The 14,119-nt window shown below is 38.7% G+C and overlaps 1 protein-coding gene across 3 annotated transcripts in view; it reads left to right on the forward strand.

The window, feature by feature from the left end:
* Positions 1-14,119, forward strand: part of ATP2B2 (ATPase plasma membrane Ca2+ transporting 2) — a 350,045-nt gene that overhangs the window by 179,030 nt on the left and 156,896 nt on the right. For all 3 annotated transcript variants that reach the window (XM_052678357.1, XM_052678358.1, XM_052678359.1), the window contains exon 4: positions 8,931-9,413. In XM_052678357.1, the coding sequence (XP_052534317.1) occupies positions 9,215-9,413 (199 nt within the window). In that variant the 5' untranslated portion in view covers positions 8,931-9,214. The remainder of the gene's footprint in view (positions 1-8,930; positions 9,414-14,119) is intronic.

Here is a 14,119-nt window from a genome sequence, read left to right on the forward strand (position 1 = left end):
TTTTGGAGTACGATGGAAACATGATTTTGAAGAAAGGCAGTGCTTGCCTTCTGCTAACTTATTTTCTATAAGATGTAGCAAAGCTAAAGGACTATTTTCCTCTATTGCTTGGGCTTGTATAACTGGGCATTGAGAGCTCAGTGGCAGAAAGGAGATTCAAACAGGTGCTAAGTCTAATAGGAACCTAATATGTGACAGTGGCTTTATAATTCTGATAGCCTCATTTGTCAGTAAGTTGTAACCTTTTAATGTTTGAATTCAAATTTGTTATGCTTTCACAAGCTGCCCTTGGATTCTGAGCTTTAGGGAAAGCTTTTAAAACTTGTGCAGTTTGGGCAGATCTGTGGAGGCAAGATGGCATCATGTTTGTGGTATATGGTCAAAACAGGGTAGTTGGAGTATCTGTGACTGGCACCTGCTGGGTTCATGCCCTGTCATATGGGATGATGTCTAAGAATAGCTGTTTACTTAAACAGCCCACCTGACTCTGGAAATGTTCAAGGTGGTTGATGTTCTTGTGCTGCTTGAAGGGAATTTGTGTGTCTAGCCAGGAGAAGTAAAAGTGGTCTTCTGCTGTAAAATATGCAGGGAACAAGAAAAAAAAGTGTCTTCAGTGGTTTTTACAGCACCAAGCACAGCTGTTAATTTTAATTTGTTCTCTCTTCTACCATTTTAGAGAATTCTTTCTAATGTCAAGAACAAAGTAGATATTATGTAAAAAAAAATTCCTTTTGGCTTTTTAAAAGAGAAAGTTACAAACATGTTCTTACTATAAATGTGGTATGTATTTGTTGAGAAAAGTAGGTTACAGAGTGCAGTTTTCTTTTACATCCATTTAGGAATAGTGCATATGAAAAATGGTGCATGTTCCATTTCTATTCATATATTAATATTATTAAATAACAATAAATCAGGTCCTTTTTTTAAACAATCATTTGATTTTTTTTTTTTAATTTGTTCTTCTTCCACTTTCATTATTCAGTTTGTAGTTTGTTTGTAGTGAAGCTGGACTTTGTTTGTCACCACTGGTGCTGCCATAAAAACTTTGGTTTTATGAATGGTGTTGTATCTTTTTCTTGCTAAGACAATAAGATGTAATATAAATATAATAATGCCTCTAATAGGCAACCAAGGGGACAGGAGGTAGAGCTGCAAATACAGACCAGGCTGCAGGATAAGTTTGATGTTTTTCTGTTTTATTTATTTTTCCCTTGCCCAGATGTTTTCCATGGAGATCCGAATCATACAGTAGCATTTCATGTGCTGTAAAGTCATATTCTGATTTCTGACTGACAGTAATGATGTCTGACTTCAGCTGCCACTGAAGTCTTGTACTCCACGTTGGCTGGACTTGCTGCTAGCAAAAGATATATATATATTTTTTCCTTAAGTAGCACTCAGGGTTAACACTTTCACAAAAATGTTAACACCCCACTCAAAAAAGATTTTCTCATTTGCTATTAGTTTTGAAGCCACTCAGGTAAAATGTGGAATTCTATGTATGAGACTGAAAACAAAAAATTACTGGCTAAACAGTAATCTGATTCTGTTTTGGCAAGGCTGTGCAGTGGCTCTCCCTTATTTACAGACTAAGGTCTGTTAATGTGCTTGGTTCTCTTTACTTTCTCTTAAAGAGTGATGTGGCCAAGTGTAGTCAACCAAGCCTTCTCACTGCTAGTTATGTGATGGATGCTGACAGAAGAGAACAAATACCACAGCAAATCCTTTTTTTTTTTTTTTTAATTTATTTTATTTTTCCTTAAGTAGTTTCCCTTGGTTTGCTATGTAGAATTATAGTCTTTTTTTCTGAGGATGTGAGTGTCAGGAGTGATCATTTTATAGTAGTTGGAATTAGATCTTAATGCAAAAGGCCTTTCAGGTTTTAAAACAAATAAAAAAATGTGGATTTAATTTTGTATGTGAACACTATGCACTGTGAATTATTTCCAGTGTGTTCTAGAAGAAACTGTGCTAACTCCTAAATAGTCATCTGAGCCAGAAATGTTGCTGTTTGAACAGAGGTAAAATAGGCATTGGCAGGGCTTTCACATGCTGGATGTAATCCCTGTCTTCCTAAGTTTTTACCAGTTACAGAAACCACTGCCTTGTATATCATGTCCTTTCTGCTGTCGTGTGTTTGGATTTTATTCTGGTTTCATCACAGCAATTTGAGCTGTGATGTAAAGAAGTGCCAGTTGACAGAGTAAGGTTTGGTTTGGGCCGTGCAACCTCTGCAGTTCAGAGCAGGGCATGACCAAATGCCTCATGCTGCAGCTGACTGATCAAGTTTTCATTCTCTTTCACAACCTACAGGCTCATTCCTTATAAAGAGAAAGAAGTGCTACCTGTCAACGTTTCACAGAATTTTTACTAAAATAATGGATCAAAATTGTGTTATGTGTGACAGTAATGTGCAGTGCTGCTTGGAAAGTACAAATTGGCTCTTCTTGCTTCTGGGTAAAGCTGGAAAAGGCCTCAATTTATCTGCAACTTACTTGAAAGTAAAATAAAATTCTGGTATCGTTAAGTATTTGAGGCTACTACTATATTAGCATGTAATGCTAACCAGCACTGGAAATGTTTTGACCTTCTTCTGAAAGCCCACCAAAAAAGTAATAGGTTGGTGAGTTTGGTTGCAGATATGCATTAGTGGAGGGATGGAAGCCTGTGTGTAAGAACTTACTGATTAAAATGCTGATGGATGATTCCAACATATACATGATTTGCTTTATTACTGTCAAGATTTAAGATGAATTGTCCCCATGGAATGTTTCTCAAAAATTAGAGAAAAGAGGGAAAAGCGAGGTTGAGACGTGCAGTGTAATTACTGAGAGCAGTGGCAATGTGTGCTACTGTCTCTGAGTTAATCTTAAGGCATGAAGATTAGAGAGGCCATTTATTCAGCTATTGTTTTCATTGCATTTGACTTCTTTTTTTTTTTTTTTGTTGTTGTTGTTGTTCCGAATCTCTTTCATTTAATGATAGTTTGAACAGCTTTAGTTTTTTTTGTCCAGCTATGTTTTGGATTGAATGGATAATACACTTTGGAAGTTGGCCTTCCTTGAAGCAACTGCAGTATTCATCTCTGTGCAACTCCGTGTGAAAACAAGAATTGTCTAAAGCTTGAAGGGGGTAAAGAATGGGTCTTTGGTGCCAAAAGCACAACTCCACAGAGCAGGAATATGTGTGTGGTAAAGGAAGGTAGAGAATGAAAGTAACCCCATAACTGTTTTGCAGTGTAGAATTAGTCTTGGGAGAATAAATAACTAATGAAAACTAACCAACAAAATAAATTCATGTTAGTTCAAGAAACAAGAGAATTCTTAAACTTGTGACCAGTACAGACTTCACTGGAAAATATCTTTGCAGGGGAAATAATTTTACTCCATTAAACATTGTTAATGATGTGTAGGGCCCTATAACAGCTGGGAAACAGGCTGCAGGTCCCTCCTCAGGTCCTATCAGCTGTGCCTGAAGCCAGCAGGTTGATAGTGTTGCACAGTGATGCCAAGAATATTTTGTAACTCCAGCAAGTGCTCAGCAATGGGCGATGATAAACATGATCTGGTTTCTTATTGCAGTCCCTCTAACAGCATTCATAAAGAGTGAAATTCTGGCATCAGTGAAGGAACGATTTCATCTACAGGGCCTGATCCAATCCCCCAGAAGTCATTGATAGAGTAATTTTATTGACTTTAATGGGACTGAATTGATTCCTTTAATAGTATTTTTCTTCCTGTCAGTAGTTCATTTGGCTTTGTTGCAGCCATTTACATGAGTAGTGGTATGAAACAGACTGAATGACTGCACACTTTAACAGGGCACTAGAGGTAGTTTCATGCTCCTGGGGAGCAGGAACCAGGAAATTTGTGAAAGAGTTGGATGGTTTTTTTGGTAGTTGGAACACACAAGTGTCTGTCAGTCCTGGATGCTCATCCAGGATTGAATTATTTACCAGTTTTCTTAATGAATTTCAAGTTGCATTGGGTTATGTAGTGTTGTAGATAGGATATTTTCAGACAAATTGCAAAGTTCAGTTTTTTTTCTCTTCATCTACTCTTGGCTTGCTGGTTTTCAACAAAAATTTCACACTTGTGAAGGTGCCAACCTGCTTTTATTCAAACAGTGTTTTTCTTTCCTGCTGCATCTTGTGCCTTCCTGATAATTGAACTTCAAAATCACTATTTGTTTTAAGCATGAGTTTGAACATAAGCATGTTTGGGTGCTTTTGATTAGTTTCCTTGACTGCTTGGAGAGATGAGCATTTCTCCTGCTCATCTGCAAAGATAATTTTCCCAAATAGATCAGAATTTTCTTTTTGATACAGGAGAAGAGTAATACGTTTTATGAGATGGTGCAACTGGGCCACAACTGGATTTATTTCATCTGGAGATTTCTCTAGAGGATGGTATGGTTTTCTTTCTCAGGTACTGCCATGGGTGTTGAATGCCCTGCAGCATTCTGGCAGCCTGTTGCTGGCCTTGTTCTACCACATGGCCCATAGAGGATAAACAAAAACTAAGCAAGCAAACAAAAAAAAAACACTTGGCCCATTTTGTTGAGATTGCTGGGAGAAACCCCTTAATTCTGTTTTACCAAGGAATAAAATCTCTAATAGCAGGGATACAGAGAAATCTTTTCAAAAACTTAGTACTCTGTAAAATGTCATGCTTCCATGTTTTTTTCCCACACCCTTGCTTTGGTAGGTCTGTGTGTGTCCCAGAGGAGCAGCTGGCATCAAATCTACATCCAAATAACAATCCTAGTGTGATGGCAATGCTACAAGCCAATTCCCTTGGCTTAATTTGATGGGAACCGGTCCTGTGTGCTCCCTTCCCAATTGCAGAATGAGTGAATAGCACCTCAGCTTAGCTGATCTCTGCCCTGGTTATTCCTCTGACAACCCATTAAGGAGTGATTACCTCTTTATCCTTCCTTCTGTAAGGTCAAGTAATTCCTTCATCATCAGATTTTGAGATCAGAATCAATATGATCTTAGATAATGATCTTGGAGAAAACAGTCAAATTATGGATACAGCCTGAGTTCTTGGAGCTGTCATGAATCCAGGTTTTGATCAGACCTTTAAGGATTGTGAAATACAGGTCTTGCAGTTCTGATCTGGTGAAACCGATGAGCTGGTTTGTTCCCTTACCATTGATTTTATGCTAATAAAAGTCCAGATGAAATCAGCTGTCAGAATACACAGTGATGATATCTTATAAATCATTCTAATACACTATGAAAATATTTACGAGCTTCCAAGATGAGACTTTTCCTGATTCAGGGAATCAAGGTATAGTTTTCCCAGCAGGGCTACAGTTACTTCATCCAAATTGCTCCTGTTTTAATTGGCATGCACTTCCTTTAAGCGGCTAGAAGATGAAAAATATTTGTCTTTGGCTCTACAGGAATGGAAGTCTGCTCTCCAAGATGCAGCCACCTGGGGGAGGAAGGGGGAGGGGAAGCTTGTACAACAAAAATCCACGACATCTTGGAAAAATAAAAACCTTTATCAGGATGGAGACTTTTTAAATGAGAAAAATGAGGGTAGTATTTTACTCAAGCTTTCTACTCTGAAGCCTTGTTACTTGAAGTTGTTACTTCCCAACTTCTTGTTGGGAAGATGTGTGTGTATATATATGTGTGTGTATATATATTTATTTCTCCACAGTTGTTTCCAAAATGCACTTTAGGAAAATTTTAACCCAGATTTCTTGTTTCTAAACCTTGTTTCAGAAGCAATGGTAAGGAAAAAGAAATAACCACCTGGCTGGCAATATGACACTGTGTGTGAAATTAGTTTTTCAGTGACAGGAGGGAGGTTTTTGTCTTTCACTGAACTTTATCTGTGGAGGTTTGGTTTCTCTGCAGATTATTGTCATTGGGAATGGTGAGACCCCTCCAAACCACAAACAAAAGATCATATCTGAGCCTGGTGTCGTAGCTGGATTTCTTGTAGAGTTCCTACATTTCATCCACTTGGAGTCATTTAACCTGTTCTGCTGACGCAAGTCGTGTAGCCCAACTGATGGGGGAATATTGCCATATTACCAACCTCAAGTTTTCTATTTCTAAGCTTTTGTTAAAGGATTATTAACCACTTAGTGGCCATGTGGTCGTGTGTCAGCTATGCTAACCTGGTACACCATCTGGCAGGGTTCCTGTGCTTTTCATAGAAGAGATTCAAGGATCAAATGAAGCTGGCATATCTTGTTCCAGAGGATTAGAGAGATGCGTTATCAGTGAATAATGTTAGTCATGCTTTGTGCTTCCTATATTTTACCATCTGCCTTTCAAAAATGTGAGACGGTGTTTCCCTGGTGTCACTGCACTGGGTGTATCATGAAGAGCTTGAACTCAGGGATTTGTTTTCAGAGTACTGGAGGAGGCACAGCCTTCATGTTTGTTGCTTATTGATCAATATTTAATTGAAGATGAAATAAAAAATTAAGCAGGCAAATGCAAAATTAGCAAGCACGTGCTACAAAGCAATATTGCTGTGAAATTCTCAGGAATGGAAACAAAAATATAAATGTACAGGGATGGCACAGTTGGTCAAAAGAAATGCTTTCTCAAGAGAGGTGAACACATCCTACAAAGAAGAATGTGTGGAAAACATGATTGACACCAAATTCAGTACCAGGAGGCTCACATTAGAAAAATGCAATTGTTTTTTTGCTGTGCTGTTGTTGATTTTCTCTTATTAGAGAAGGCTTTGCAAAAACAAACCCTAGAAGCTGTCTGTTAGGCAAATGCTGTATTTCTGTTGCTTTTTCTTTTTTTTTTTTTAGTGTTCAAAATCTTTAGGTGTATTAATCTCTGGAATATTTTTTTTTTCCCACTGGAAGTAAATAGCAGGCTGTCATTTTAGTTATTATGATTGATGCCTCCTTTCTTCTTAATATTTTCTTACTTACCCTTTTCTGTGACCAAATCTTGGTTTGCTTTTGGTAACTATCAACAACAGTTTACCATACTCGAAGCCAGGAAGAGTCTGAAATTATTTAAGAAATGAGTGGTGGAAAGGTTATCGTCAGCAGAAGCTGCGGTGATTCAGTGCCTCTTGGGATGAAGTCTGTTTTGCAGGACATCTGTGACTTCTGCATCTTGCCATTTTTTTCAAAATAATGCTACAGGCTGATGCTATTTCTGTTCAGAATAATGATCCATCCTGTTTATAAACAGATGAAGTGATAACGAAGGCCTTTTCTGCATGCTTAATGTAAGGAATTGTCATGAAATTAACTGTTCCTGTTGTCTGGCATACAAGCATGGAAGGCTTGTGTGGTAGAGCAGGATATCTCCTCCTTGGCAAATGAAAGCCCGTTTTTACTGCCGCTCCCAGTTTCTCTTTACTGCTCACTGCAAGCCATGCTTTGTGCCGAAATTCTCATCTTGAAAAGTAAAATGTGACAGAGTTGGCAGTAGCTCTTAGCACCAGAATGTCTGGCAATGAATAGGGAGGGTGGAAGAAGAGAATGGCGGTCGCCTGCCATTTTTACTGCATCCTACAATATTGTAAAACTTCAGTGTTGTTTTTCTTATTTTTTTTTCCTCTCAAAATCAAAGGAATGTTGAGTTATCTGTTAGAGCACTGATAGAGATTCAGTTTGTCTCGTTGAGAAAAGTGTACCAGGCAGCTCCAGAGCAGGTAGTGTCATTAGAAGCAAGGAGGAATTAATGAATGCAGTGGGCTTAGATCTTTCTCACATGCAGGGCAGTGGCAATGCAGTTAGTTTGGAAATACCAAGCCTGTGTGTTATGTTATCTGTGTGTGGGCAGGAGATTATATTTGATGCATAGATGTAGCACTGGGGCTTGAAACACTTCGGAATCCTCTTTGCGTGAACTCATATCCACGGTGTGGTGCCATACCTAGAAGGCTGAGGCTGACAGGTCTGAATCAGAAAGCTGCTGGGGCTGTGTAGGGGCCTTTTTCATCACAAGAAAACAATTCCAAGGCCTATAGATTTAACAATGCACAGGCATTCACACACTTGAGGCAAAAATGAAACCTTTAATCTCTGTTAAAACTCTGTGCCAAATATAATAGCTGCTTTCGGCAGTATTTAAACCAACTTCATTAAAATATGGGAAGGGGAAAGAGTTTAAAAGCTGATTTTAGCAAGTAATCAGCTGCCTCCCAGATGGTCCAAATGTGGCTTTCTCAACACCACACACGGTAAAACAAAAAAAAAAGATGGAACCCTGTGCAAGTATAGCTGTGTATATGTGTGTGGGATGCTAGCAGGCCTGTGGCTGTGCAGGCTGTGGGCACTGTAGGGAGGACAGCCCCCAGCTGCCCCTCCCCTGTGCTGCAGCTCCAACAGCTCACAGTGCTGCATTTGAGTGTTTTCTTACTTTTGTGGGGTAGTTTGCCTGCACAGCACTGAAGCTGCAAGATGAGATGTATGTACACGTCTTCTGAATTTCTGAGGGGTGGCTGTATCCTGTCCTTGCACTGAAAAACACTTCTGCCTTACCCATTGTACAAACTAATGGTTTAATTATTTTTTGTTACTTTGCTGCCTTTAAGCTTGCCTGTGTTCTGGTCAGCTGAATGACTGCTGTGGATGTACAAACCAGCACACATACTGGAGGCACATATCTAGTGTGCTGGACTAAGCGCTTGCTTGTTAATATTTATGAACCATCTCATTTGGCAATTGCTCTTGGGACTTGATTAAAGTATGCTACGCTGCTATTGGTGCTTTAACTGTAGAGAGCTTTACCTAAGAGCTAGTGGTATCCTTGTTGTCCATGCTAGCTTTGACCACCTGCAGCATTTCACAGGACATCTGTACAGTGTTTCTCTATAGCTGTTTCTTAAATGACAAGTCGAATTGCATCGATAGAATGAATTTGAATTCATCCTTGTGAAGAATCGTTGCTCACCCTTGTAATGAGTGCTTTCTATTTGTTCCCAAAGGTCCAGAGGAAGAAATGACCATGTAGATTCTACAGCCTGGGTGCTGCATAATGGGAAATGGTGAATGGAGCGGAACTGGTCTGCAGCCTTGAAAGCAGCTGTTCTGCGGACCACTAGTCGGTCAGGGGCACCTTGCACACCAGAGGCATTCTCCACGTCGCTCACTGGACACATGCTGGATTGTTTTTAATCCTAGGCTGGAATTCGAGGCTCGTCTCCTTCAGTTTTTAAAAGATTTTAAGCTTCTATCAACTCTAACAAGTGGAGCAATATAATCAGTAACCATGGGTGACATGACAAATAGTGATTTTTATTCCAAGAACCAAAGAAATGAGGCCAACCATGCAGGAGAATTTGGGTGCACCCTGCAAGAACTGCGCTCCCTCATGGAACTCCGAGGAACAGAAGCAGTGGTAAAAATTAAAGAGACATATGGGGAAACAGAGGGGCTCTGCAGGCATCTGAAGACATCACCAACAGAAGGTAAGCAAATTTTCCTTCAGTTGAATCAGGGGACTTTGCATAAATTCTCTCCAGAGAGTTCAAGAGAGGTTTTATTTTAAACATATAATTCTCATGATGCTGTCCACTGTTCCTAACAACAATAAAGAGGACTTTACAGGGAAAGAAGAGGAAAACAGACACTCATTTGTCTAGCGATAGCTAAGGATAGCATGAGAAGGTGCTGCTTATTCAAACAAAGAGCGTGTGTTATTTCTTTGAAATGCAGTCAAAAAATATCAGCACCTCTTTTATGACCTCTTATTTAATTCGGGAGGGAGTAAGAAGGTGCAGACTAGTTGCTTAAATAGAGTTTTTAGGTGTTTACACATCTTGAGAATATAAAATTAACTTCTGAGGTATGTTATGTTCCTTTTTAGATCAATATGTAATATATTTTGTGGTTACTAGTCGTAACTCCACATTAAAATTATACCACAGATAATTTTAATAATTACCAACGCATAAATATGTTGGTGTTTTTATTGTTTGGGCTGCTTTTGTACTTATAGCTATGCTCCTTAATTTTTTATGTTCAGTGGTGCCATTCATAACTTCTCAATATCTATTCTTCTAAGTGCCTCTGGAATTTTCTACCTGGTCAGCAGTCATTTGTCTGGTTTTCAGCACCATCATCGTATTTTCATCTCCAAAGATACAACACTTCTGGAAATTATACAGTATTTCAATCTATAATGCTTATGTTGTCTTGTAGTTACATCTTAAATTTTCTTTTTCAATGAGATAGAAGTTTTAACTTTGCTTCTTTCTCGTCTCTTAACTAAATGAATTTTTATTTCCTCTGTTTCAGTGCTTGAAAGTCTTGATTTATTGGTGTTATCACAAACACGTAAATTGTGAAATTGATAATATCACATTATGTGATACTGCAAGTTGAAGAGTTCCAAAGGAGCAGCTATACCTAATCTTAAAGTAAATTTTTCATGACCCTACCCTTGATCTTACAAAATCTCAGAATTTTTAGACATGAGAAAGTGAAGCTGTGAATAGTGCTTTCTCAGAATGGGATTATTAAATGAATTTTGTATTTAAATGAAACTGTGATAGTGCTTCAGCATTCATGTGCTGTCTTGTATTCTAGGATAATTACTGACAAGTGGCACCTTTTCATACATAGTTTTTCATTTTCTACAAGTATCTTCTCTTACCCAGAGATCACTCTTTCTGGGAGGGATAAGGTAAGAAAATGGGTGCATGCCACCTGCCTGAGATATCCTGATGTCCATCAGTTTTTCAGACAGGGGCCTAAGGGCTGTTGCAAACCAGATAATTTACTCCTCAGGGAACATGCACCATTTCTGATATATAGAACTATATATATAATAGATATATAGAACTATATATATAATAGATATATAGAACTATATATATAATAGATATAGAACGCTGAAGATGAAGTCCCAGTTTGGGTGAGCCAAGAGCACTTCGGTGACTTCACTAAAAAGTTCTGCCAACTTATTCTAGTGGCTACCAGGTCAATGTGAACTTCAAAGGAAATGTTAACTGCATTATCTGTTCAATTTGTGACATCAGGGAAACTTAATTCCTCATATTGGAACAGAGTGTGTGGATCCAACTAGTGTGGCATGCTGACTCCAGCAGTAATCTATATCTGATACTTCAGATAAGGTAACTTTCCTCTGAGCCTTACGTATGCTTCATCACTTGTGCATTAGGGAAAAACATTTCCAGCTTCAAATGGCAATCAGCATAGCCTTGGAATCATGAAGACTCTGCTGGGTTTTAATTTTAAATTAGATAATGGAGTAAATGTTCCCAGCCATACTAAGCTTTGGTCTTATTTTTGTTTTCTGTGGAAAAAATACTTTTAAGAGAGAATGTCTCTGAAATGTTCTGTTGAACATGCAAATTTTCATTTGAAAAAAAAAGCATCTATAAGAATTCAATAGAAAAACTGTGTCAAGCGTTTGTTTAGACATAAGTCCTAGCCATCACTGTTCTCGTATCTAAGTATAGAAATGTAAGGATGCCATGCTACAGTGAAGAGGATATCCTTGAAGAAATGACTTCTCAGAGGAAGGAAACAAAATAAGTTCTTGTATGGAAGGGGAATTTTAACATCAATTAGGCACAAGTTACAGATAAATTATTGATGTACGTAATAGATGCTCCCATAGAGTTGGTTTCATTTATTTATTTATTTGGGTGGCATGAGAAGCAAGCCTTGGATTCCCCAAGGAATGTTGTTATGCAACCCCATACCTTGCCACAATGCTTGCAAATCACTTCTCCAACCACCCACCTTCCTTTTTCTTCTGGGTGAACAGAGTGGGAGGATGAAGTGTATTTAATTCAACTGCCACTGTTTTTGTTGTTATAGTTTGGAGTGCTATGGATTTTATGGGAAAAAAACAGAATAAGCATCACTGCAGGGAACTGCTTCTTCTTTTAATAAACCCAAAATCTTGCTGAACAAAAGTCCTAGGAGAATATGAATGAAACTGCAAAAAGCACTTGTGTTGAATTTGCTCTTCCTTGTTTTGTGAGCTCTTTTGGAATTTGTTTTCCAAAAGTCTGAAGTGTGGCTTTAGTAGCTACTGAACAGAGGGGAACAAAATCCTGGAAACAGGCACCTTTCAATTTGGCCTAATCTGAATTTTTACTGGCTTACTCAATATTTAGAAAATTTAGAAAAATAGCGATTAGTCCAGTGATTTATTCAGGAATTAATTTTCCGTGTTAGTATTTGATGTGCTACCTATGAATTGGTAGAATCATTCACTTTGACTGGATATGCCTTTTCGGGGCTTTGTTTTGTAGGCCTTGAACTTCTCAAAGTAAGACATTCTGCGTAAGTTAAATGTTAGGCTGCTGTGCAGGTACTTAGCAGTGTTTTCTGAACTCTTGTCTGAATTCAGTTAATACTAAAAGTCTGCTGAATTTTGAGTCTGCTGCATGTTGAATGAATTCATAACATCATGGATTACAAGGCTTCAGTCTTAAAATTTTCTTTTATCTGTTTTCTAAGTATAGATGCTGTCCAGGTCTCAGCTCTCCGTTATGCCTAAGGGATTTCCAGCATTAAAATGATTATATTATAATGAAAAGCTACCAGTGCTCCTAGAAGCAATCTTCTCGAAACAAATGGAAATCTGTAGTATGAAAAAATACAACTACACATCTCCTTGAATTTTCTTTTAAAATATTTATGCTGAGATTAGTTTCACTTTCATTATTCTAATAATACCGAAAATAAAAGAGGATCTAGCTATCTGTCATTCTTCAAAACAATGCTGTATGATTTTCTGTGCTGAGTCTCTGAGGCACACTTGAGTCGTCTCCCTCCCCCTCCTCCCGCCCAACATCCATGGAGAATCTGGCTGCCCACAGTTCAGATGGGTGTGTGCTCTGGTGGGTGAAATACTGGCTGGATGGCTGGACCCAAAGAGTTGTGGTCATTGGAGTTAAATCCATTTGGCTGCAGGTCATAAGAAGAGTCCCCTACAGTTTGGTACTGGGGCTGCTTCTATTTAACATCTTTATTAATGATCTTGATCAGGGGGTTGAGTGTACCCTCAATAAGTTTGCAGATGACACCAGGTTGGGAGGGAGTGTTGATCTGCCTGAGGGGAGAAAGGAACTACAGAGGGATCGATGGGCCAAGGTTAACTTGGTTAACAGGCTTACTGGTGGACAGTTGGTTGAGTATGAGCCAGCAGTGTGCCCAGGTGGCCAAGAAGGCCAATGGCATCCTGGCTTGGATCAGGAATGGTGTGGAGAACAGGACTAGAGAAGTCATCCTGCCCCTGTACTCGGCATTGGTGAGGTCTCACTTTGAGTACTGTGTTCAGTTTTGGGCACCTCAGTCCAGAAAGGACATGGAGGTACTGGAGCAGGTCCAAAGAAGGGCAGCAAGGCTGGTGAAGGGCTTTGAGAATATGGCCTGTGAGGAGAGACTGAAGGAACTGGAGCTGCTCAGTCTCAGGAAGAGAAGAGGAGGCTAAGAGGAGACCTTATTTCTTTCTTCAAATACCTGAAAGGTGCTTACAGTGAGAGCAGAGTTGGTCTCTTCTCACTGGTGACAGGAGATAGGTCAAGGGGAAATGGCCTCAAGTTGTGCCAGGGAAGGTTTAGATTGGATATCAGGAAAAACTTCTTTACAGAAAGGGTGGTTAAGCACTGGAACGAGTTCCCCAGGGAGGTGGTTGAGTCACCATCCCTGTGTTAAAAAACTGTTTGGATATGATGCTCAGAGACATGATTTAGCAGAGGGTTGTTAGTTAGGGTAGCACGGTTAGGTCATGGTTGTACTTGATGACCTTTAAGGTCTTTTCCAACCTGAGCAATTCTATGAGTCTCTGATTCTAGTGATACTTTATAAAGAATGGCTGATAAAAGGTGATGAATACCAGGTGAGAAAGAATATATTAAGTAATAGTATAGTGTGTATGTGTATATATAACCGAAATACATTACTTCCCAATATGGATGTTGACTGTTCTTTACCTACAATTTTATATAATGTGCACGAGTTTACATTAAGTTACTCAACTACAGTCCCTTCATATAATAAAAAATATTCCTTATAAGAATATGTTATTGAATTAACTTCCACAATTTCTTGCTTGGAACTTGGATGTAGTAATTTCTAATATGCATGAAACGTGAAGCTGTGCATAATTATATTTTTCTTATTTTTTTTTAAA

Source organism: Tympanuchus pallidicinctus, unplaced genomic scaffold, assembly GCF_026119805.1.
Source record: "Tympanuchus pallidicinctus isolate F22 unplaced genomic scaffold, pur_lepc_1.0 scaffold17, whole genome shotgun sequence".
Taxonomy (NCBI): Eukaryota; Metazoa; Chordata; class Aves; order Galliformes; family Phasianidae; genus Tympanuchus; species Tympanuchus pallidicinctus.